At 36.9% G+C, this 24419-nt stretch overlaps 1 protein-coding gene across 4 annotated transcripts; it reads right to left on the minus strand.

Moving 5' to 3' along the window:
- Nucleotides 1-2335: 2335 nt before the first annotated feature.
- Nucleotides 2336-22103, minus strand: LOC115427845 (asparagine synthetase [glutamine-hydrolyzing]-like). 4 transcript variants are annotated; one of them, XM_030146542.1, is made up of 12 exons: nt 22019-22103; nt 19914-20169; nt 17353-17590; nt 17059-17244; nt 16881-16982; nt 16661-16788; nt 15352-15478; nt 10162-10268; nt 8908-9008; nt 7021-7102; nt 6771-6926; nt 2336-4347 (listed from the first exon to the last, which is right to left on the minus strand). In XM_030146542.1, exons 2-12 carry the CDS (start codon nt 20160-20162, stop codon nt 4141-4143), a joined length of 1683 nt encoding a protein of 560 aa, XP_030002402.1. In that variant the 5' UTR covers nt 20163-20169; nt 22019-22103; the 3' UTR covers nt 2336-4140. The 4 variants fall into 4 exon arrangements, with proteins under 4 accessions (XP_030002402.1, XP_030002405.1, XP_030002404.1 ...); XM_030146545.1 differs by having other exon boundaries at nt 19914-20166; nt 22019-22083; XM_030146544.1 differs by lacking the exon at nt 22019-22103 and adding an exon at nt 20799-20858.
- Nucleotides 22104-24419: the final 2316 nt, after the last annotated feature.

Here is a 24419-nt window from a genome sequence, read left to right on the forward strand (position 1 = left end):
ACACTTTTTTTTAGCTACACAATTCCATATGTGTTCATTTATAGTTTTGATGCCTTCAGTGACAATCTACAATGTAAACAGTCATGAAAATAAAGAAAAACAGGTGAGTCCAAACTTCTGACTGGTAGTGTGTGTATATACAGGATAACAAATACAACAAAGAATAAATATGCATATAAAAACAAATTGTACCTTTAAATATGTTACTTAAATACTCACCACATCCACCAGAACCTCAGTAATAACAGACCATCACTAGTATATTTTGCTACACCACATATCAGATCTAGACTTTTGACTCCTACATAAAGGATTTCTCCACCCTGGTTACATGAGACAAGTACCAGGATGAGAAATTATACAATAAAAAAACTATCAAATTACATCTGTGACTTATGCAGTGTTGTCAAACAGGTTTCTGGTGTTGCTTTTCATTGTTTCTTCATCAAAACTTGCAGATATCATACTGACATAATGCCACACAAACATCTCTTACTAACTCCACCTCAGACACTAATGTTTTCTACTCAGGAGTTTCTCCAGTTGCAGATGATGTGAGAGGTGAAGAGATTGTATCATTCTGTTTCAAACTGAAGACGTGAAAGTATCCAAGGAGAGAAAAGAGACAAGGCCTCCTGGGTAATAATGTGTCTTCAGCCTAATAACATGCAGACGACAACTTTTAGGAGTGAAGGACGATAAAGAGCACGAACCCTCTGGTCTGAAGTGCTGCAGCAGCATTTATCCCATTACCTTTGGCTTCTGAGCAGAGTAAAAGGAACCCATTGTCTGACAGGAGTTTGAGCAAAGGTCACACACCGGACAGATCATTTCCAAAGAGACCTTTCTGTTGGTAGTGTCCAGTAGAATGAAAGCAAAGACAACATCCAGACGAGGGCTCAGGTGTCTCCTGGATGCCAGAGCGGTCGTGAACATGAAGCAAACCTCAGTGCACAAATGAGTCTGATGGTTTATGTCAATATAATCAAATAGCGTATCTTTATATAGTGACATTGTATTCAAAATAATCAATTGCAAAATATTTTTAATGAATTAATAAAATATGTTTCCTTTTCCTATAGTGGATCCAGTGGACCTAAACAGATTGTGACTTGTTTGTTTCTTTTTAACAGAGAGCATCTTGGTAGAAAAGTTTTAGCTTGTGCATTACAGGTCTGTACACTGCAACCTGATTGACTGTTCTTTGGCGCCATCTGGTGGTTGAATGAAGAATAGCATAGGGTAAAAAGAATGAATGGACTGGAAAAAAAAAAAAAAAATTGCAGCAACATTATGTCTAGAACTACATATTTTAGTGTAAAATAGTATAAGACCATGATATATTCATTCATATATACAAGAGGGAGTAAAAAAGTTCTCAGACTAATGTAATGAAACATTTATTTTATTTACTTATTTAACACACCTCTGCCTTGAATTTCACAGGTCCAGCTACTCTGTTTGGATGCCACTGTTTTGCTGTCTGGGTCAAACTGGTAGATCCATGTTTCAACCCCCAGGACACAGCGCTCATCTGAGAACTTACTGACTCTCTTTTGTATAATCAACACTTAATGGCCCTGTATACTATAACTATAGGCTGCCATTTAGGTGAAGGCACCAGTGCATTAGCAAGTGTTATATAAGAAACTGAAAGATCAAATCAAATTTTATTTATATAGCACCAAATCATAACAAAAGTTATCTCATGACACTCATGGCAGACAATATTTTATCAGATACTTCTCATGCACTGCACCACAAATATATTATACTTAAGTCAGGAAGAAGGTACAGGGTTCCACTATGTAAACACAACAGGTACAAACACTCATTCATCCCTTTGTCAGTGAACCTCATTAATGAGCAGATTACCAAGGATGAACAGAAAGACAGAAAACCAGTAAAAACCAGTAAGGTCATCCACATAACTGTGTGTAACAGTGTAAACTGGGGTCCAGCCAGTGCCCAGTGTTTTTCATGTGCGCTATTTATCTGATAATTACAGGAAAGTAAGTTGGCTAAAACAGTGTAAAGGCTATTTTTAACATGAAATAAAATCTTTTTCTCCATAAGTATTTCACAAATCTGGTATTTTTGGTATTAGTACTTAATATACTATCAGCAACAATACTATGAACTACTTTTAATGTGTACTTTTGGAGTAATTATACTCCAAAATCCCTTCCAGGCTACAAGTGTTTTTGTCTGAAATAGTGTAAAAGACTAAATTCAATGATAAATAAAATACATTTTTCCAAGAAGTTCCTCATGAATCTGGTATTTTTGGTATTAGTACTTAATATACTATCAGTACCAACACTATGAACTACTTTTACTGTGTACTTTTGGAGTAATCATACTCCAAAATCCCTTCCAGGCTACAAAAGCGTTTTCATCTGAAATAGTGTAAAAGACTAAATTCAGTGATAAATAAAATAAATTTTTCCAAGAAGTACCTCATCAGTCTGGTATTTTTGGTATTAATACTTCATATACTATTAGCACAAACAATATAAACTACCTTTACTGTGTACCTTTGGAGTAATCATACTTCTAAATATACAGGATTCATGAGATACTTACCGGAAAAATTAATTTTATTCATCACTGAGTTTAGTCTTCTACACAATTTCAGACGAAAACGCTTTTGTAGCCTGGAAGGGATTTTAGAGTGTGATTACTCCGAAAGTACACAGCAAAAATCGTTCATTGTGTTTGTGCTTATAGTAAATGAAGTACTAGTTCCAAATATACAGGATATTAGTGATGCACGGTACCCTTGGTGCCAAAACGTCATGGTTACTACTATACCAGAAAATCTACACAACAGTACTACCACAGATTACTGAACTACCACTGAACACTGCAGTGCCAGTTTCCACTGTGTAGTGGGACGACACTACTCCTCCAGGCTCCTGTTCTCACTACACACTGTTCTGATGTCATCAAACACACATGGCCAATAATTTAACAAATCTCCACACATATTTCTAACCAGCCAGCCTTACCGGTCCAAACAGGAGCACTGTGTCAGACTTAAGGAGCAACTGAATAATGCTTTTTTTGTTGCCTATACCAGGCTCAGTGTACACACCAGGGGGGTGATACACTACAATAAATAGCATAGGCTGGAATGTTTTTTAGATTGGATTCGATAAGCTAAGACTAAGACTTTCAAATGAGTTCAAATTTGGCTTAGGTTTAGGATTCACTTGTAGATGTGAATTAAAAATAGCTATAACTCCTTCTCCTCAGCCTGAGTCTAGAGGAATCTGATTATTTAGGTGACTAGGAGGAGAAGCTTCATTTAAGGACACATACTCCTCCTCACAAAGCCAAGATTCTGTTAAACACAATAAATCTATATGATAATCTGATATAATATCATTGATTAATATAGCTTTGGAAGATAGAGATCTAATATTTAGGAGGCCACATTTTATTTTCTTGTGCTTTGGAACTGTTGCAGTATTGGTGTTGGTTTTAATCAGGTTTTTATGTACAGATGTTTTTCTCTTTACTTCAAATGTAAAACCAGTAACGTTTATTTGATAATGGTTGTTTTGCAGCAGTTGACAGAGTACGACACAATTCTCTTCTAATAGTGATGGAAAAGTCTGTCTATGCTGGAACAGATAGAAGTTTTTTCTAACGACACTGATGAGAGGGTGCACAGCAGTACTGAGGGTGAATGCTTCTAATAAACATGCTGCTTTCAGGACACAGCTGGTGTTCAGGTGAGACTGTTGAGATAACATGCACCTTCACTGATCCCCTGCAGGTGCAAAGTAAATTGACACAGCAGTACGAGGCATGACTATACCGAAGGTGTGATATGCACAGAGTCAAAGACCTGCACAAGCCTATGGTAGGTGTTCAAAGCGCTACAACTAAAAGTGTACATCAAGGCTGAAAAATGGAAACTGCGCACACACAGCAGCCCTTTTATTCCTCCATTCGAAGAAAACAGTAAAGTCTGACAAACTTCACCAGTGTCTGACAACCTGCAAAGCAAGAGAAAGTACAGCTCAGTAGAACTAAATGTCTGTGTAGTGTAAAAAAGTACAGCTAAAATGGCACGTTTGACTAATAATCTCCTGCAGAGGTCAGTGTTGCAGTGCAGGAGGTTCCACTGGTTCACTCTTTGTCGGGTTTATAGATGGACAGCGTCCGGGCTGATGGGTCGGAGGCGCCGATCCAGCATGGCATCCAGTAATGAGAGAGCCACTCAGCCCGACCCGGGAAGTGCTTCTCAAACACCTGCCTAAAGTAGTAGGCCTCTTTGGTGGGAGGGGGGATGTGGAGGAAGGTCTTCTGAACCTGCTCCATCTGGTCGTCATTGACCTGAGAGGAGACAGTTTACACCAGTACATATAATATAGTATGTGATGGGAAATCTGGATACTGTATGGTCTTGAGTGTTCTACTCATTTTAGTTCAGGGGCCAAATACAGCCCAGTGGGTCGGACCAGTAAAATGAGAAGTGAAAAAAGTCCAACTAGAAAAGCACTAGGAGAGCGCAGACCTCTGTCAAGGCAGAACCCCCCCCCCCCCCCCCGGATCACCACCAAAAATTAATCATTTATTCCATGTGCCAGTATCAACATTTCCCGAAATTTTCACCCAAATCCGTCCATAACTTTTGGAGTTATCTTGCACACAGACCGACAGACAAACCAACGCCGGCAAAAACATAGCCTCCTTGGCGGAGGCAATTACATTCTGATAGTGTTTACATCTAAAAATTATCCATTAGAAAATGGAAATAACATGAACAGCCACAATATGAAATTTCTTAATAAAAATATGTGCAAGTTTAAAAAGATTATGCATCAGTTTATCATTTACACATGAGCATTACAACTTACGGATCACAGTGGATCCACAAAGGCACAAAATATTTTGTAACAGACAGAATATTATTACCCCGCCCCCAAAGGGGAGGCAAGGGGTACTGTTTTTGGTTTGGTTTGTTACCTCCACCAAGGAGGTTATGTTTTTGCCGGTGTTGGTTTGTTTGTCTGTCTATTTGTCTGTTCATGTGCAAGATAACTCAAAAAGTTATGGATGGATTTGGATTAAAATTTCAGGAAATGTTGATACTGGCACAAGGAACAAATGATTAGATTTTGGTGGTGATCGGGGGGGAGACTGATCTGCCTTGGCAGAGGTCTGCGCTCTCCGAGTGCTTTTCTAGTTTGTTTCTTTGTTTGTTAACACTCTAGCAGCACAACTATTGGTTGAATTCATATCATATTTGGTTTATAGGTTGCCAGTGACCCAGAATAGATCTCATTACATTTTGGGAAAAGTAGGTTAAAGTTTCAATTTTTAATTTAACACCCCCCCCCCCCCCCCATTCACCTATATTGGTCGAAATATGTGCAAGGGGTGGGGTTTTGTTGTGCTTGGTACCACTTGTTAAACTTGAACTTGCCTCTCAGGTTGTTAAGATTTGTTATTCAGATTTTTTGTGAAAGGACAGTTTGAAAATGTACACATTTTAATGTAATTCAAAAAATTTTTTACACTAAAACATGAGCAACATTTGGAGTTGTCATTATTTATAGGTTATTATGACTGACCCTGGACTGACCCACTTGAGATAAAGTTGGTCTGTATGTGGCCCCTCAACTAAAATGATTTGGACACCCTTGATTCAAAGAAATGCATGATTCATTGATATTAATTCATGCTTTTTTATTAGCGTTAGTGTCATGGCAGAGAGCTGTATGAGCCTTGGGAACATGTCATTTGTTTCCACTGTGTGACTCATAGTGACTCAGACATTTAATTTCATTAAAAGTTTTTCAAGTGGATTACATCTGTCATTCACGTCAGAATCGTGTTATTGCGTCTACACCTCACATGGGTCTTATTGGACATACAGAGGGAACTATGCAGAGTATGTGATGTGAAATGTGAACACGTCACTCTAAGCCCACAAGAGGTATTAGCACATACATAAATGCTACAGCAGCTGAAGAACAGTGACATAATGAAACATATAGTATAATCACAGCAGAGAGCAGTGCAGCTACTGTAGATAGAGGTAGATATTCAGGAAATGCACTGCAACATCCTTGACAGTATCAGTACTGTCATTTCTTCACATGGATGATCATTCTGAGTCATATTTGAACATTTTAAAGTAGCAATAACAAAAATATATAACATAAAATTGTGCAATGAAATTACTGTCAATCCCATAGGAGTATTTGTTGACTTTTAACTAATTTATTTTTTCAGTTTTTTTGTGGCTTAATCTCTCAAACCACTGCAGCTCTGCTCAAAATTGCCAAATGTTCAATAATTTTCAAGATTTTAACCCTTTAAATGCCACTTTGAATATGTGATGCCATGTTTTATTAAAAAAACAAAAAACAATATATGAGCTATATTCAATATAATACATGATGGAGTCATGTGACATTGTTTAATATTCATGTCTTGGGCATGTCAGAGGTTAGCAATAATGCTGATTTCACTGCAATAGTAGTTTTTGAGCAGTGCAGGATCCTAGAGGCCTCACTGACTTACACTGAAACCACATTTTTTAAATCTCACATAAGAATACTGATTCAATGAAATCAGTGCTGTTTATCTGTCAACAGTCTCAACCTTCATCTGTGAGTGCTAGCCTATTAGCAGTAAGCCTTGACAAAAGATTCATGGAATAATATCTGTAAATTAGAGTAAAAAAGCAGACCTATCATGCGTATAGGGCTTCTGTTCAGTGTTTAGTGGTCTTGTCTGACAGTACGTACCATAGACTCCAGGTGGTCCTGCAGGTAGGCATACCAGGACTTTTTTATAGACGACATTCCTTCACTGAAGGCTTCTTTTCGCCTCCACAGGATCTCATCAGGGATCAAGTTGAGGCCTTTGAAGGACTCTCTCAGAAGGTGCTTCTCCACTCCGTGCTGTACACACAAGTACAAAGCAGTTTAATGACCACAGGGAGTAACTGTGTATTTTGGCGACACAACAGGCTGTCAGCTATGCAAATACACCAACCCTTGGGATCCTCATCTCCTCAGGCAGGGACAGGTAGTACGCTGTGAGTCTGTGGTCCAGGAAAGGCACTCGGAGCTCCAGACTGAAAGATACAAAGGTGGATCAGATGAGTAAAGGGTTTTGTTTCTCACATCTGTTTTCTTTTATTCATATTTTACTTCTTTTGAAGCCTTACTGGTTTTGATGGCTTTCATTCCTGTAGCTATTCAGGCTTGTAATTAAGATTTAATTAATAACACAGGGTCAGAGTGTTATTAATTTGACTGTTAATGATTCTCAGTCAGGTTGTTATTGACGTCAGCCTACAGAGCAATTCATATTCCACCCCTGAGAAAAAGCTTCATTTTTCTGGATTCCATCATGGCTAAATTTAACAAATGAACAGTACTAAAAGCTCTTATTAATGAGTCCAGTTTCTAATGTCAGTGCATTTTTTTCTGCAGATCAAAGAAAAGCAGAGATACAGAAGATGTGCTGATGGCGCCCTCTGTGTGTGAAAACAAGCGGTGCAGGTGTGATGTTGATGTTGAAAAAACAGAAACCTGACTTCATTGAAGAGGTACTGGGGATAAAACATGTTTCTGAGATGTAAACAGGATTATATGACTTCAATGTAATGAAAAACATTAATGTTATATGTTAGCATTGGACAGCTGGTGTTAATATTCCTCCAAATCTGTCAGTTTCTTTAGTTTTTTTGGGACAGAAGTGCCTAAATTTCAGATCACTTTAAAATCAGAATTTAAAGTGTTTTTTTTCCAAAACAGGCTTGTAAGCCAACGTTCAATGTCAGTGTGAGCTTCTTTTTTTTTATAACAAGTTACATACATGACCCTAATAATACACTAAGTGAACACTGAGTGATTGCACAGCTGAATTTGTACATAAAATATGATATATGACAAAACTGTTGCTTTTACTACTCAATGTGATGTGAAAACAGTGTGTTTTTCTGTTCTAAATTACATTTCAGTTTCTGACTTTCTCTCCGGGTCATTCAGCTTCCTCCCACCGACCAAAGACATTAACAACATGCACCTTCATATGTCAGCTTGTGATGAACTTCAGCATCCCCGCAACACTCTCAGGGAGTAAGTGGATGGATGGATGGATGGATGGCATTTGCATTACCTCTTGCCTATAAACATCTTTCAACAAGGGGTGCCAGGCACAACAAACCCCTCCCCTCGCACATATTGTAACTTAATTTGGCATCAATCAAGCTGATGTCAGCATATCAGTTGTCTCTATATATGTGCCAACTTTGAAGTAAATTGAAACAAAATTGATGTTTTTTATAGACATTTGAAATTTCACCCATTATAAGTAAATGAGAGAAAAAAAGAGGTAAAAAAAAAATTCATAAAAAATTAATTAAAAATTTGAACTTTGACCTACTGTTCCCAAAATGTAATCAGATCTAAACTGGGTCACTGGCAATCTATAAACCCAATTTGGTATGAATTCAACCAGTAGTTGTGCTGTTAGTGTTAACAAACAAAGAAACAAAAAACTAAACCAAAAACAATACCCCTTGCCTCCCCTTCGAGGGGTGGGGTAACATCAGCCACCACGATAAAGGATATATCACTGAGATTGCATCAAAACAATCTGAAAACCACAGACTTCACAACCCTCTTGGAATGAGTCCCACTTTTGGGTTGACAGTTGAGAAAGGTCACTGTCAGAAAGTGCCGTCTACCACCAATATTTAATGGTGTATATACTGAGTATACTTAAATTGAAGGAAGTTCAAAAACTAACCTCTGCAGTATTTCAGACTGGAAATTACAACCAGAAATGCTGCTGTTCAATGGACCCGTTATACAGAATCCAATGAGAAAACTGTTTTTGTGGCTGTATCAGGAATGAGGCAAAGGGCATTACCCATGAGCAGCAGTGATACGGTCCGCACGCAGAACAGCAAACAGGTAGAGCTCCTTCAGGAGACGAACACTGTCCTCTGCAGCTGCTCTGGGAGTCGGAGCCTGGGAGACAAGAATACATGTGATATTATTAGCATTAGTATGATGTGTATGTGGTAGATGATATCAGATTGTATTAAAGACAAACACAGGACAAGGGGATAAATACAACGACTGGACGTTAACATTAGTAGGTTCATTATGTGAACGGTCATTACTTTTCACTCATTGCTCCAGTCCAATATCACAAAGACTGTTCTTCAAATCACATACAAGATCATTTAAAAGTAATTTGAAATCTGTTATTTGATCATTCTGATGTGAACCAAAAATAAAAGAAGAAAGCTGATTATTTAATGAATAGGATCTGAATCTGTAAACATAAAACATATGTGTTTTGTGGATTACACTTGTTTTCATAAAATGAACTTGTAGGGAGAAATAGAAACACCTGATGTCCAACAGTCCAACTTTAGAAATTAATGTTTGTATAGTCACAGAACAGGAACCTTAATTTGTTTAGTTATTCATAAAAATAAAAAGGAAAAAGACAAAAGAAAGACAGAAAATGAAAACCTGCTTTTACATTTCAGCAAACTGCCAACATTATGAACAAAAAGTAGCAGAAAAAAAATGGAAAACCTTATATTTTCTGCTTCTAAAAAAATTGTATTTGTATGTTTACAATAATAATTTCATACAGAATCAGTACTTCACTGATGAAGAAATATGAATGTTTTTTATGAATGTTTTTTTTTTCTTAATTTACAGTATTTAGGATTCTGTTGGTGTTGTTGAGGAGAATGCTGGCTTTGCAGAGTCATGAAGGTGAATTATTCAGTCACCTTTCCTGCCCCAGAGCATCAAGATGAGACAAGTCAATGATGCCAAAATAAGTTAATTTATATGTAAGGGTAGGCGTTTGTTGTGCCTGGCACCACTTCTTATATTAGAAAATACTGGATGGACTGGTGTGGCTTCTTGGCCAAGTCTCCCTCAAAAAAAAAAGGTTTATTCTCAAGCGATTCCCCAGATAAATAAAGATTAACTTAAAAAATGTGTTTAAACTTAGCTTTAACCCTGACCTTGGACCAACTCCACTCATTTTCTGTGGATAATACAAGTGGAAAACCACCTTTGTGATACTGTGTGGTGTCTCTGGACGGAGTATCTGACTTATTATCATGTGCTTGTGATGTGTTGGTGGTGGACCTGCCTTGTGGAAGTAAATGTACCCCTGGGTGAGTTCATCAGATCCTTCTCCAGAGAAGATCACCACACTATCAGTCTTCTCCCTGATGTACTTTGAAACCAAGTACATACCTAAAAGGACAACAAACAGAAAACAGCACCTCTGACAACAATATATGGTTTAAGATTAAAGTTAAGGTTAATTATTATCCCACTGGAGAAATTCTGTCTCTGCATTTTTACCCATCCTAATACACATACAGCACCTCGCATTAACATTAGCATTAGCACATAGAACTTACATTAGGAGCAGTGAGCTGCTGTTGAAACACTCTGGGACCAACTCCAGATCTTCATCCATACTGTGGTCACCGACAGGAGAATTAACCTACATGTACCTCAACAGAATAAAGGCTCTGGTCCACCTGAGGACCAGAACCGTCTTCCTATGCCTTCCTACCTACATCACATTACACACATTACATCAGGCAGTAAATGTCTTCCATTTCTGCCCTCTGTTGACCTCTGACTCACTAATCTCACCAGATTCCTCCCTAATTCTGGTCAACCACTCAGGAAGAAAAGGAATGCACATACTCTGACACCTTTTTAACACAACAACAAGCACATCGATGATGTAAAAGAAGATTTACGCACATGTATGACACACAAATACTATCATGAGGCACCTACTCAGGACCGAACCGTTTACATGACAGTATATAACATCAAGATCACAGATATAAGAACACAGATATAATCTCACCATCCAGGAATTAAGTCTGGTGTGTTTACTTTTGCTAATATTCCTATCACTGGAGCGTACATGGACTGAACATACAACCTTAGAAGAAATATGTTAAGTTAATCAATACTTTGATTTCAGATCCTTTAATTAGTTAAACCAATGCTCATTGTTGAGCTTTTAATATATCATATATTGATATTCTTCCCTTTTGCTTATTTTCATGACACATATTAAACTTTAGATTTTTATGCCATACTCAGAGATTATGGGTTATTGTTTAATACCAACTAAACTTGAACATTTTTATTACTCATGCATCTCTTACCTGAGTGTCAGTTGGTTTTTAAAGGAACCTCCGATATAAAAACTAGTTTTGTTACATTTTTGTAGCTTAGTTTCCTACATTTCTTTGGTTGCAAACTCAGCGTACTGAAAACTGACTTAATGTGGAATAACTGATAGTTTATCTCATTATACTTCCCAGTAAATGTCAATCTATTCATGATTATTGCTTCATCTCAATAGCGATCAATTTAAAAAGTTTATTTTTTTTTTTTTTGAACTTCTTTTTATTTAGATTTCATGTGTGTAGCCATACAGTGCATTGTAACAAATCATTATATACCAGAGATATATGTATATATATATATACATACACACACACACACACACATATATATATATATATATATATATATATATATATATATATATATATATATATATATATATATATATATATATATATACATACACATACATACATATATATACATATACATCTCAGTCTTAATGGGGGTAGTAGTCCATGGTTGTATCAAGTCCAAGGCTACAGGGACCAGAATATTCAGGAGAGGTCAACATCAGCCATTAAAATACAACATGGTAGAACCTTGACATTCTTTCAGAATCTGAGATAGAACAAAATAGCAATCCACAACAGTGAAAAGCAACAACACTTACATCAAATTAAAATGTGACTTAATGTGGGTCCAGTTGTTCATAAATATTTCTCTTTTCATTTGTAACACTGCAGTGGTATATTCCATGTTGTACACATCCTGAATTCTATCCCTCCATTGGACTATTGTGGGGGGTTGTGGCTTTAACCAAGAGGTTGTTATTACTTTGTTTGCAATCAATAAAAGTATTCTAAGCAGTTTTGTTTGACTGTTTTCCTGAAGATCCTCAGGTATTATGCCCAGTATAAAATGTGATGGTTTCATTGGTAGGTCTATGGACAAACATGCTTTTATTTCTCTTTGAATATTTTTCCAATATTCTGATAATTTTGGACAATCCCAAAATATATGTGTATGGTCTCCTACCAAGCCACAACCCCTCCAACACAAAGATGAGGTATTGCTCCATCTCGATATTATACGAGGCGTTCTGAAGTATCTCATTTTTAGCTTCCATCCGTATTCCCTCCAATTAGGACTATTTGTTGTTTTATGTCCCTGTTCAAATGAAGTTTCCCATTGTTCATCAGAAATTATTATGTTCATCTCTAGTTCCCATTTCTCTTTAATATCTAAATTATTCTCTCCCATATCCTCATTTATTATCTTATATAAATATGATATAAATTTTTTCTTCACTGTTCCATCTATTGTTGAAATTAAAAAGTGTTCTATTTTAGATGGTAGAGAGCAGAGCTTTTCCCGTTCTGGATGTCTGTTTAAGTAGTCTCGTATTTGTAAGAACCTGAAAAAGTCCTGGTTTGATAAATCATATTTTTCCTTAAGTTGTTCAAATGATTTTAATATAGTTCCTTCAAATAACTGGTCTAGAACTTCTAAACCCTTTTCTTTCCATCTTTCAAAGCCCTTATCAAGTTTTGATGGGAGAAATTCTGGATTGTTGGCTATTTTCATGGCCCTGGATATAGTCTTAGGTAGTTGTAATTTTTTCCTAACAGTAAGCCATATCTTCAAAGTATTTTTAACCCATATATTTGAAAACTTCTTCATCCTACCAGTATCTAAGTTAAGAAATGGGATGGAGTTCAATGGAATATCTGAGCATTCAGACTGTTCCATTCCTACCCAAATAGTATCCTTTTCTTGAAGTATCCAGGAGACCATGGGTCTTAATTGGGCAGCCCAATAGTATATTTTCATGTTAGGCAAACTCAGGCCTCCATTGATTTTTGTGCACAATAATCTTCTAAATTTAAGCCTTGGGGGTTTACTTTGCCATATGAATTTTGAGAACCATTTATCTATGGTGGTGAAAGTAGCGGAGGAGACATAGATAGGTAAAGACTGGAAAAGAAAGAGCAGTCTGGGCAGAATATTCATTCTTATGGTTTCTATTCTTCCGATTAAAGAAAGTGGTAACATTTCCCATCTTATAAGATCTGCTTTTATACTATTCATCAATTTTCCATAATTGTTTTTAAACAATTTTGATATGTCTGCCGTTAAAATTATCCCTAGGTATCTGAATTTTTGTGACCAGTGAAAATTAAAACTTCCTGTTAATTGAGTAGGCCATTGTCCTTTAAGCATCATAGCTTCTGATTTTGTTTGATTGATCTGATAACCAGAAAGTTCACCATACTCTTTCAGAGTATCCATTAAGGCAGGAACAGATGTAATTGGTTCACTTATGTAGGTCAAGATGTCATCTGCGTATAGGGATATTTTATGTTCTGTATTCCCCATATCCCTTATGCCTTTTATTTTGTTATTTTGTCTTATATATGTTGCTAAGGGTTCAATATTAATGGCGAAAAGCAGAGGGCTAAGACAATCTCCTTGCCTCACCCCTCGCTTCAATTCAAAGAAATCAGAACAGCATCCATTTACTCTGACCCTTGCTTTTGGTTTTTTATAAATAGTTTTAACCCAGTTTATAAATTTTTGATGAAATCCCATTGTAGACAGCGTCTTATACAGAAACTCCCAATTCACAGTATCGAATGCCTTCTGTGCATCAAAGCTTATGAGCATTGATGTCTGTTTATTTTTCTTCGCATAGTTAATAATATTCAAGGTTCTCCTTATATTATTAGCACTCTGTCTGCATGGGATGAACCCTGTTTGGTCTGACTTAATTAATAATCCAATATATACTTGAACTCTTCGTGCTAAAATACTTGTCAACAGTTTTTGATCATTACATAGCAAACTAATGGGTCTATATCCTTCACAGAATGTTAATTCCTTCCCTTCCTTATGAATTACAGATATGATAGCCTGTGACCAAGTTTCAGGGGGGTTGTCCCTAGAAAGGGCGTATCTAAATACCCTTGTTAATACTGGTGCTAGATCATTAATAAAGCATTTGTAAAATTCTCCGGGAAGTCCATCTACTCCTGGGGATTTATTATTTTTCATTCTTTTTATTGCATCTCTTACTTCAGCTTCTGTGATGGGTGAAACCATTTGTGATGATGCCTCTTTCGTTAATGTGGGTAACTTTAATTTTTCAAGGAAAATGTTGGTGTTATCAGTTGTTGATTGTAATCTGGGTTCTCTGTATAAATTTTTGTAAAATGTCGCAAATGCCTCTGCTATTTCTTTGGGGTGTGATACTATTTTAGTACTTGTTGGATGGACTATTTTGGCGACAGTTCGGTCAGCTTGAGCTTTACGGAGTTGAAAAGCTAGGAGACGACTAGCCCTGTTTCCACTCTCATAATATCTTTGTTTAATGAATCTTAAAGCTCCTTCTGCTTTGAGTGATAAAAGTTTATCTAAAGTTTTTCTTGCTTCCTAAAAAGTTTATTTTTAACAAACTTTGCACAGTCTAAATTAATTTTAGGTTGATGTGAAAGTTATTTATTCAGTTCTGTCGCTATTTATAAAATGAATTAACATTTTTTAGTTCATACGAAAATATATCATGGTAAACTTTTTGATTTAAACTTCAGCTTTCAGCCATCAGTACATTAACTTCCATCACCTTTCAGTTCATTGTAATTCAAGTGACCTAACTGGAAACAAGACTGCAGCTCCTCCTCCTGACTCTGTTTGCAGAATGTAGAAATTCTACCCCATAACACAACATTTTCCTGATCACAGGTGTTTTCAGACGTGTGTGTGCAAAATACATGATTGACAGCTGTAATTACTGACTACTGTAAAACTCAACTGTAATAATTCTAAGCATAACATGGCAGTTTTGTAACCAAAATATTTTGGCTTCACTTTTCTGGTAGTGGCATGAAAAAGCATCATGTTTATATATAAATCATTTTTTCCTAGTTACTGCAGATTTAGATTAATTTTTTAAAATCTTTTTTTTAAAGTCATTATTTTATTATTTACTTATGTTATTTAGAGACAAATTGTGGGCTTTTGTGGTGTAAAACTGTGATTATCTAAAATGCTTTCTTTTTGCAAATCTACAAGAGCAAAACAAATTAAGCTGCATATTTGCACTACAAGTGTAAAGTCATAAAATAAAACTCATATCATTTAGCCTGGATAATATTTGTCGTTTTGTATCCACACTTACCAACAGAGGAACGTATGGTGGATATGTCATAAGTCTCCAGGTGAAAGATGACATCTTCTATAGCCTGGATGCCTTCTTCGACAGAGAACGTCACCTCGTGGTGTTCACTGCCGATGTGAGCTGCAACCTGACAAACATGAATATTAGAAACTACAAACAACAGATTATACATTTCAATATTATATACATTACCAAAAAGATGCATTTTTTTGTCTCATTAACTAATACAAAAGCGGAATTCATTTCTCAGTACGTCCATGACCTCTATAACAGGATATCACAGAACTTTAACAAAAATAAACAAGTTATAGAAGAGTTGTGAGGGCAAAGACCCTAAAGAAAAAGACTTTTAATCAAAGAATGATTTCCTGTTAATGTGAGAGTGATTAGTTGTTCGTCTCTATATGTCCAGGTCATTATTGAAAATGAGAATCAGTTCTCAACTAACTTACCTGGTTAAGTAAAATAAATTTTAAAATATGTGCAAATTCCAGTGGGATCAAAAAATTACTTGTTCTTACCAACGACTGTAGGGCAATTTTTGCCTGAAAAAAAGATCCCATGGAACTAAAAGGGGTGGGACTTGGCCTCTCTATATCTGTACCATGCCCATTTAGGGCTCATTTATGTTCACTTAACGTACATAAATAGGTACATCCGTTTCTAATGCTGTCATATGTCACTGCCTTCATACTTCCATGAGAAGAGTAAAAGTAATTTGAAAAGAAGAAGTCAGTAATAACAAACATACTGATTAACATTTATAAATAGAGGTCCATGTTCTGCTCTTTTGTTATTTTAGCCCATTTCAAAATTAGCCTCAGTTTGTTAGAGCTGTTTTCACATACATCTGCATCCTCTGCTCACATTTAACATTGGGATGGAACAAATTAAACTCAGTTTATTCCTACTCCATTTTGAGCACAAAGTGCTATTAATGTGTTACACTGAAATAATTGTACATTTTGTATGCCACTTTTGTTTGGTTTTGTCTCATTGCTTTCTGTATTCTAGAGTATTCTGTTGAAATGTGTGTGTTTTTTTATTTCCTTTCATTTACCTGAATGATTTTATTTTTCTTGTGTTTGAAAAAAGTTTATCATCAGTATCATCATCATTAGGCTCCATAAGGTACAGTTCTCAGTAAAGTATTTATTTGCATTCCTAATCTAATATCCAACAGTGCAATTAGACATTTTTACTCTTCATTCTGCAGAACTTGTCTGTTTGCTTCCAAATGTTTCCACTGTTTTTCAGCCCCTGCATTCTACATGCAAAGGCATGGGAAGCATTTGGCACTAGAACTTACTTTGCGAGCAGCTAGAATATCTGGGCTGTCCTCTGAGCCGATTGCAAAGGTCTGGATAGGATACTGCAGCTTTTCCTCCTTGCTCAGTTTTACTAACATGGCTGCGACCAGGCTCGAATCCAGACCACCTGATCAGGAGACAACAGCCATGAGGATCACCAAAGCACTGACATCTGTGGTCAGGAAGTCCTTAGTGATATGGAGATACAGGAGTGTTTACCTGACAGGAGACATCCAATTCTCCTGTGAGCCATGAGGCGTTTCCTCACAGCGTTCTCAAAAAGGGATCTGATGTTGCTCTTGACTGTTTCTTCATCAAAACCTGCAGAAAAATCAGTGAAATAATGCCACACAAACATTGACTTACTCATCCAAACAGAGAGTGCACAGATTCCTACTTGTATGGAGTCTCTCCACGGAGTCATAGATGGCATGAGCAGGCTCCTTTGTGCAGCAGTGAAACTGATCCATCTGAATAGACTGCACTTTGCCATTGGGCTTTAAATCAAACACCTCAAAGTAGCCAGGGGGAAAGGGGGCGATGGTGGCTGGGGTATCCATCTCATGGGAGATGTCTATTAAGCCTGTGATCAGAATATCAATAAGTGAGCAAACCTGAAGAGTGAAAAACATTCTTCACCAGGCTGTAAAAGAGCTGTGGTCAGTGAGGATGTAGTCAACTATCTCATTACCTTTGGCCTCTGAGCAGACCGCCAGGAAGCCGTTGTCAGTCAGGAGTTTGAACATAGGTCGGACACCGTATGTATCCCTTCCCAGAAAGACCTTTCGGTTGGCAATGTCCAGCAGAATGAAAGCAAAGACACCATCCAGAAGAGACGCCATCTTCTGGATGCCAAAACGGTCGTAGAGGTGTAGCAAGATCTCACCATCCACATTAGTCTGGTACTCAAACTCAAACTGCTTCTTCAGCTGAGGGAACATCAGAAGAACACAAAAGATATGTTAGAGTTTACACCAGCAAAGCACCACACATACATCACAAGGAAACAATTCATCTGCATTTAGTGTTTGGGTTCAATGATAAAAAAAAAAAAAATCACCCTTAATGTGTTCCATTAAATCACAGACACATGTTGCTTGTGTTTAACTCATAAAGACACAGAACTATTTTTTGTGGGGACTTCCGCATTAACTTTTCTCTGCATTTAACTATTACCAAGGGATTTATCACCATATATTATAATATTATCCTGTGCATTTTTTCAGTAATAACCCGTTTTTTCCTGTAATTTATTGACGATGTAGATGTTTATAAAAGCTTAGAGTAAATTCAAAGCTTAGGAAACAACCATGACAATTTCAGCAAAATATATATTGAACTTTATATAAAAACAAGTGTCTATCACCACTGTCATTTGTCAAATTACAAGAGTTTTATTGTTGAACCAATGTTGCAGAAGACAACACTGTTTCCATGTTCAATAATCCAGACTATGAATGCATCCAAAATAGATATCCAATGCTGCTGAAAATCTTAGAAAAAAAAAAAAAAAAAAGAAAAAAAAAAAAAAAAGCATTTTACCTTAATTATTTACATGCATTGACAGGATTAATGGTTCAAAAGTTAAGCGTTTTAGATCAGCGATGCTTTTAGGTCTGTACGGGTTAGGTAAGGTTATGTTAAGGTGTGTTTACGAATTTAGTAGCAAGTCAAGAGACTAACACCTGAGCCCCCTGCCCAAAAACCTGTCCCCTCACCGGCCTTGCAGACACCACAATCTACAGCGCAAAGTTGTCAAATAAATATTTCACCCTAACTATCTTCTTCTGTTTCCTTCAGGACTTATGAACACCTGGATCAACCTCTATGTTTTCCTCTGTTGGTACATAATAAGGTTCTAGGTATCATTGAAAAAAGCCTATATTTATACACGCTTGAAGTCAGAAATACACTGTGACCATTGATAATCTCTGCATATTCAGGTCATTTCAAGTGTCTGAAAAGTTTTTAAACTATTCGACTGATTATGGACAGACTCACTCAGTCCATCTCCTATTTTTGGACAAGTTATGATTGTTGTTATTTTGGTAGAACAGGAAGTGCATTCAGATTGGATTCATCCATGTTATTTACTGAACAGTCTGTTCACACAAGTGCTTTCCAATAAATGTTCCCAGTGCAATACATTCACAGAATGTTCTGAGTGCCCCCGCCCGCCCCAGAAAATTATCTATCAGATTAACAATGAGATATAAAAAATTGCATAATAATGGTGAAAAGCATGAAAAGCCATGGGATCAAGACAGATTATTACTACAGTTCACACATATGAAAACAACAAACCCACCCAGATTAAATAATTACAAATAGTGAACAATAGAAACAAGCAATTTCCACAGCAAATGCATCATCACTGCCTGCTAAATTTACAGTTTACAGTTAAATTTACAGTGTAGTGGGTTACACATAGAAATGTTAAAGGTGCGGGAGACTTTCGTCACCAATTTTTCATCAAATCTGTAAAACCCTAGTCATAGCCTAAGTATCACGAATCCGTAAGTCTTTCTGTGATTACTCACCTGAATCTCTTCCCTCACAGTGAACAATTTCGAAGTGCCATGTGTTTACAAACAGAGCCGGTAGGTAACTCGGGCATCTTCGGAAATTTGTCGCAACGTGCATTGTGGGAAGCAGAGCTCCAGCCGTTTCTGCGTTGTGTTTGTTGCAGCTGCCAGGTGGAGTTCCGCTTGCTCCACTTCCCTCCAGCCGTTTCTGTGCACTGCCACTGCCAGGCAGCTGTGCAAGCCTCCGCTTCCCACAATGCACGCCGTGACAAAATTCTGAAGATGCCCGAGTTACCTACTGGTTCTGTTTGTAAATACATGGTTTGTTTATGGTGGAGTACACTTCGAAATTGTTCAGTGTGAGGGAAGAGATTCAGGTGAGTAGTCACAGAAAGACTTACAGATTCGTGATACTTAAGCTATGACTGGGGTTACGTTAGGTCACATGGGGTGAAGTGGAAGGGGCATGACATTGGTTCTATGCTTTTCTTTTATCGTATCATCCAATGCAAAGAAAAAAAGCTGTCCCATGTCACTCTGTTCTCCCTTACTGGTATTATGACATCTTCAGTTTGCACTTCGCAGTGGCCAGTGATTGTGAGCTACATGCTGATAAACAAAAACACCGACTACCACATTGTGCATGAAAATTTATGACCCACAGAAGATTCCTCAACAACCACCTGAGGACATAAACCAGTGTGACCTGTGAAACAGCTAAACCCACCGTGCGATGGTTGTAAATCTCTCCATTGTAGCAGAGCCACAGGAAGGGGAACTTCTTGATCCGTAAGGGCTGCATGCCGTACAGGTGGTCGGTAATATCCAGCCAGTGGAAGCCAAAGCAGCAGTTGGTGAAGCCTTTGACATTCTCAAAGCGGAAAGCGTCGGGGCCTCTGTGAGCAATCTTCAATGCATTGGTGCATTGAACTGACAGGCACTCATCACTGCCGAACAAAGCCCAAATACCACACATTTCACTGCTGCAGAAGGGGTGGGGGGGGGAGACAAAAAAAAAAAAAAAACCACACAAACTCATTTATAAGTGAGAATACACTATGGAAGACACAACAGTCACTACTCTATTAGAGTTACTTTAACCTTAATGGGAGTAAAAAGGCAGGAGTAAGCTTGACCCAAACAATATGCAAAGAAAGAAAGAAATGGACTGAAAGAGGAAATTCCCACTTTAGTGATGGCAACACAAGGTAATAATAATAATAATAATAATAATAATAATAATAATAATAATAATACACGGCAATAACTCAGAAGTAGCTACACAAAAAATGTTGGATGTGTAATGGCGTTAGTACAAACACTGAATCCAAATGCAGTAACTCGGACACAAAAATAAGGTTCAAAAGATTTATTATTCACACACAGGAGAAAGAATAATAATAATGACAGAATCTTGAGGATAAAGGTTGGAAATATCCTCCTCTGATTCGTCCTCTGGTTCGAGGGCGGCAGCCCGTCTCCCCGAGCGGCGTTTGGGGTATCTTTCCCGACTGGGAAAAAGCAAAGGGAGGTCAGGGACGGAAACAGGTCATGCACAGGCAGGCTATCACTCAGGCAACAGGACATAAGGGCTAGACAAATACTCACGTACCAGTAAGTCAGGGCGAGAAGATCGAAACCAGGAAATCAGATGAGGCAGACAAAACCGACAGGGAGCAGGCAGTAGGCAAAAAACCGAGGAATCCAAAAAGGGTCACAACAGGCAGACAAAACGAACAAACGAGGTCAAGACGCTGGTAAGAACTACAAGAGTTACAAACTGGCGTCTGACTGAGGGAAGAGACAGGGTTTAAATACACAAAAGGGAGGGAAGACAACTAGACACAGGTGGAGCAAATCAGGGCGGAGACAGGTAATCAGGTAAGAGGTCAGGGAGAACAGAGAACAGGAAGTAAAGACGACAGACAAGAGACATGAGGGGAAACTTAACAAAATAAAACAGGAAATGACAAACAAAACATAAAAGACAGACAAAACCAGACTAACGTCTGGCTGCGGGTATGACAGGATGTACCATGATTTTTTAAATTATTATAATCCTACTAAACTTAGTACGACCTTTATCAAAATGAACTTGAAACTGAACTCCATTAAAATATCATCTCATTTAACAATCATCTTCGCTGTAGTCACATCATGGATTGCTTATTTGTAAAATAGGACCTAAATTCAGTTCTTAATGTATAATTGTTCATTTGGTATTAAGCAGGCTCTTTTATTTCTTGTATTACTGACTCCGCCTGTTTCCTCCACCTTTTATTCTAGTCACTGAACATCATGTCGCAAAGGATGGATGCTCACAGTGACATTTTTTTATGACTAAAAATGTTTTGAAGTTAATACTAAAGCCAAATTGGCAGAAACACACTACACTGCAAATTATTTGATTCTTACCAAGATAAAAAAACAACAAAAACTTAGATTTAGAAGTGTTAGATATTTATCTTGTTATAAGAGTAAATGTCTTATTTTAAGTGTTCATACAGCTGTAGACATGCTTATTTCTAGATTTAACAATCTTAATTCAAGAATCTATTCAAATTAAATTATCTTGCTGCATGGACAGATAATTTCACTTGTTTTAAGTACCTTTTTCCTCAGATTTAGTGTTTTTATCTTGTTTTTAAGCACCCCTATTTTACAGTGTAGATATTCAGTATTGATGTAAGGATGTGATCTACATGTGAGTAAACTTCTACTGACACCCCCATGTGTAACTTTACAGAAGGAGAACTGGTTAAAAAGGCAATTAAAAACCATTGCTGTCAACGCACACATGTGACTCTAGTCTGTATCTGAACACCCACTTACCTTGGTCTTGAAAAGATCCACGCAAAAGTGATGACACTTATATTATCTCTTGGGTGCAGGAACTGGAAGGTGCACCGTCATAAAGTGACTCCACTAATATACTGTCTAACCCAACTGGAACATGGAGTCAGCCTTCAACATAAAAGCATGTAAACCCATGGTCACGCAAAAAGGAACACAACGTACACTGAGTAGTGAAGTTGTAATAATAATAATAATAATAATAATAATAATAATAATAATAATTCTTACTGTATCTTAATGCGGAAGAGTCATACTTCCATTTCATTTATGATAAAAAATTTACAGTGTATGTTAAAGAGATGCATTCTATCTATTTTTTCTATTATAATCTGCTGGAGCCAAAATACATCTTTGTTTGTTTATTCCTCTTTTTTATTTTGACCTTAATTTAATAATTGTTTAGTAGGTGTGGCTGTGATGATTGCCACAGGTGCAAAATGGTTTGTTGGTAGAGGTGTGGCAAACTGACATATACCTGCTGTGTGAGGTGGGCGGTGTGTGTGTGAGGACAGCCCCAAACAATTTTCTGACCGTGAGATTGAGTTGGTCTGTGTTTTTAGTATTTTTCTTGTGTTAAGGAGCCTATTTTGTTTATTTGTACAACGTATATGGAATCACAATTGTGAACTATAATGAACTCTTGGACTTAATATTGGTGAATAAATGGATTGGCATATCCAAAGACAAAGAAACCCAGCTGGACATTCATTCATGCACACGTCAAAAATACCATAGGTTGAACCCTTCCACACCGTAGTAGTGGCTAAAGGTAAAGCCACTACATAATCTTCTATGTTAAAAAAATGCAAAAACAAAAAAAAAAAATTATTTTAGGGCTGTCAAAATTAACACGTTAATGTGGATTAATCCATCATCATGATTAATCTGATTGAAAATTTTAATGCAATGAACCCATCTGCAGCACAGAATGACTCTGCCAACGCATTTGGGACAGTTTGTCCAAGTAGAGTTACTGTAATGAACAAATGGGCAGTTGACAGGCAGCAGAACCAACCCATAAAGATGGAAGACACTAAACAGCACATTGGCCCTCTGGATGGAAATATGAGGACAAAAAAAAAAAAACAACACGGAACAGTCGGCCAATGTAAAGTATTATACACACTGTGCAGGAAGGAGTTCTCTTTTCACTGAAGCACTTCCAGCTTCAATGTTGTGAGCTAAGAAAAACTCAAGCCAAATTCCTAGTAAATGTTCACATGCTTGGCCAATAAAGCTGATTCTGATTAAAATACCACATATCTGACCACTCCTGCAAACACTGTAATATGTGACAGACTGCTCTCAGTTGCAGGCAACATTGTAAATAAGAAGCAGTCAGCTCTCCTCTCAGACAATGTCAACAAGTTAGTTTGTCTTAGTAGCTGGCTGAAAGAGGAGTAACAGGGCCACATTACTTACCCTGCCCCCCCGAAGGGGAGGCAAGGGGTATTGTTTTTGTTTGTTTTTGTTAACACTAGTAGCAAAACTACTGGTTAAATTCATACCAGATTGGGTTAATAGATTGCCAGTGACCTAGAATAGATCTGATTACATTTTGGGAAAAGTAGGTCAAAGTTCAAATTTTTCATTAATTTTTAAAATATTTTTTTCCCCATTTACTTATAATGGGTGAAATTTCACCCATTATAATAATTAATAAACACATAATTGTGTCTATAAAAACATCAATTTTGTTTCAATTTACTTCAAACTTGGCACATATTTAGAGACAATTACTATGCTGCTGACATCAGCACATGCATAGACATGACATCGATGCCAAAATAAGCTACAATACATGTGAGAGGCAGGGTTTGTTGTGCCTGGAACCACTTGTTTGGATAAATGTTTGTTTGAAAAAGAGGCAAAAACCTGTTCAAGTTCAAGTTATTTTGTTGAAACTGTTGAAGGTGTTTAACAATCATGTTGAGTGCACATATATTCACTTCTTTCTTGAGTCTGTTTGCTCATTAATATAAATTGAAAATGAATGATATTTAGTTGTGATTAATCAAAATTAATCCACTGAAACCTAATGATAAATCTGATTTAAAATTTTAATCATTTGACAGCACTAATTTATACGTCTTTTTTGTGTGTAACATATTGACTTGTTTTTCATTTGTATTGTTTAATTCTATGAGTACCTGGAATTATCATTTCTATACTATTATTGTTTCCACATTTATTTTTTGCGCCAATATCTACAAAGACGAGCTCATCTTATGGTGAAAATTTTTCATTTTCCTAGTTCATTCATTTATTCTTACACCTCGGTATTTCCTCTGTGTGTTTATTTTGAAAGGTACCATCACACGCCGTTGTATTTTTACGAGCTGTAATAGCTAATACTGTTGCATCACCTTTTGTAGTG

Source organism: Sphaeramia orbicularis, chromosome 11, assembly GCF_902148855.1.
Source record: "Sphaeramia orbicularis chromosome 11, fSphaOr1.1, whole genome shotgun sequence".
In the NCBI taxonomy this organism is placed as follows: domain Eukaryota; kingdom Metazoa; phylum Chordata; class Actinopteri; order Kurtiformes; family Apogonidae; genus Sphaeramia; species Sphaeramia orbicularis.

Excerpts from the sequence above, each read along its gene's own strand:
- LOC115427845 (XM_030146542.1), bottom strand. The coding sequence starts at position 20,162 with ATGTGTGGTATTTGGGCTTTGTTCGGCAGTGATGAGTGCCTGTCAGTT. Across the intron at positions 16,983-17,058 it reads CGTGGAGAGACTCCATACAA|GTTTTGATGAAGAAACAGTC; the intron begins GTAGGAATCTGT and ends ATTTTTCTGCAG. Across the intron at positions 16,789-16,880 it reads AATTGGATGTCTCCTGTCAG|GTGGTCTGGATTCGAGCCTG; the intron begins GTAAACACTCCT and ends TCTCCTGATCAG.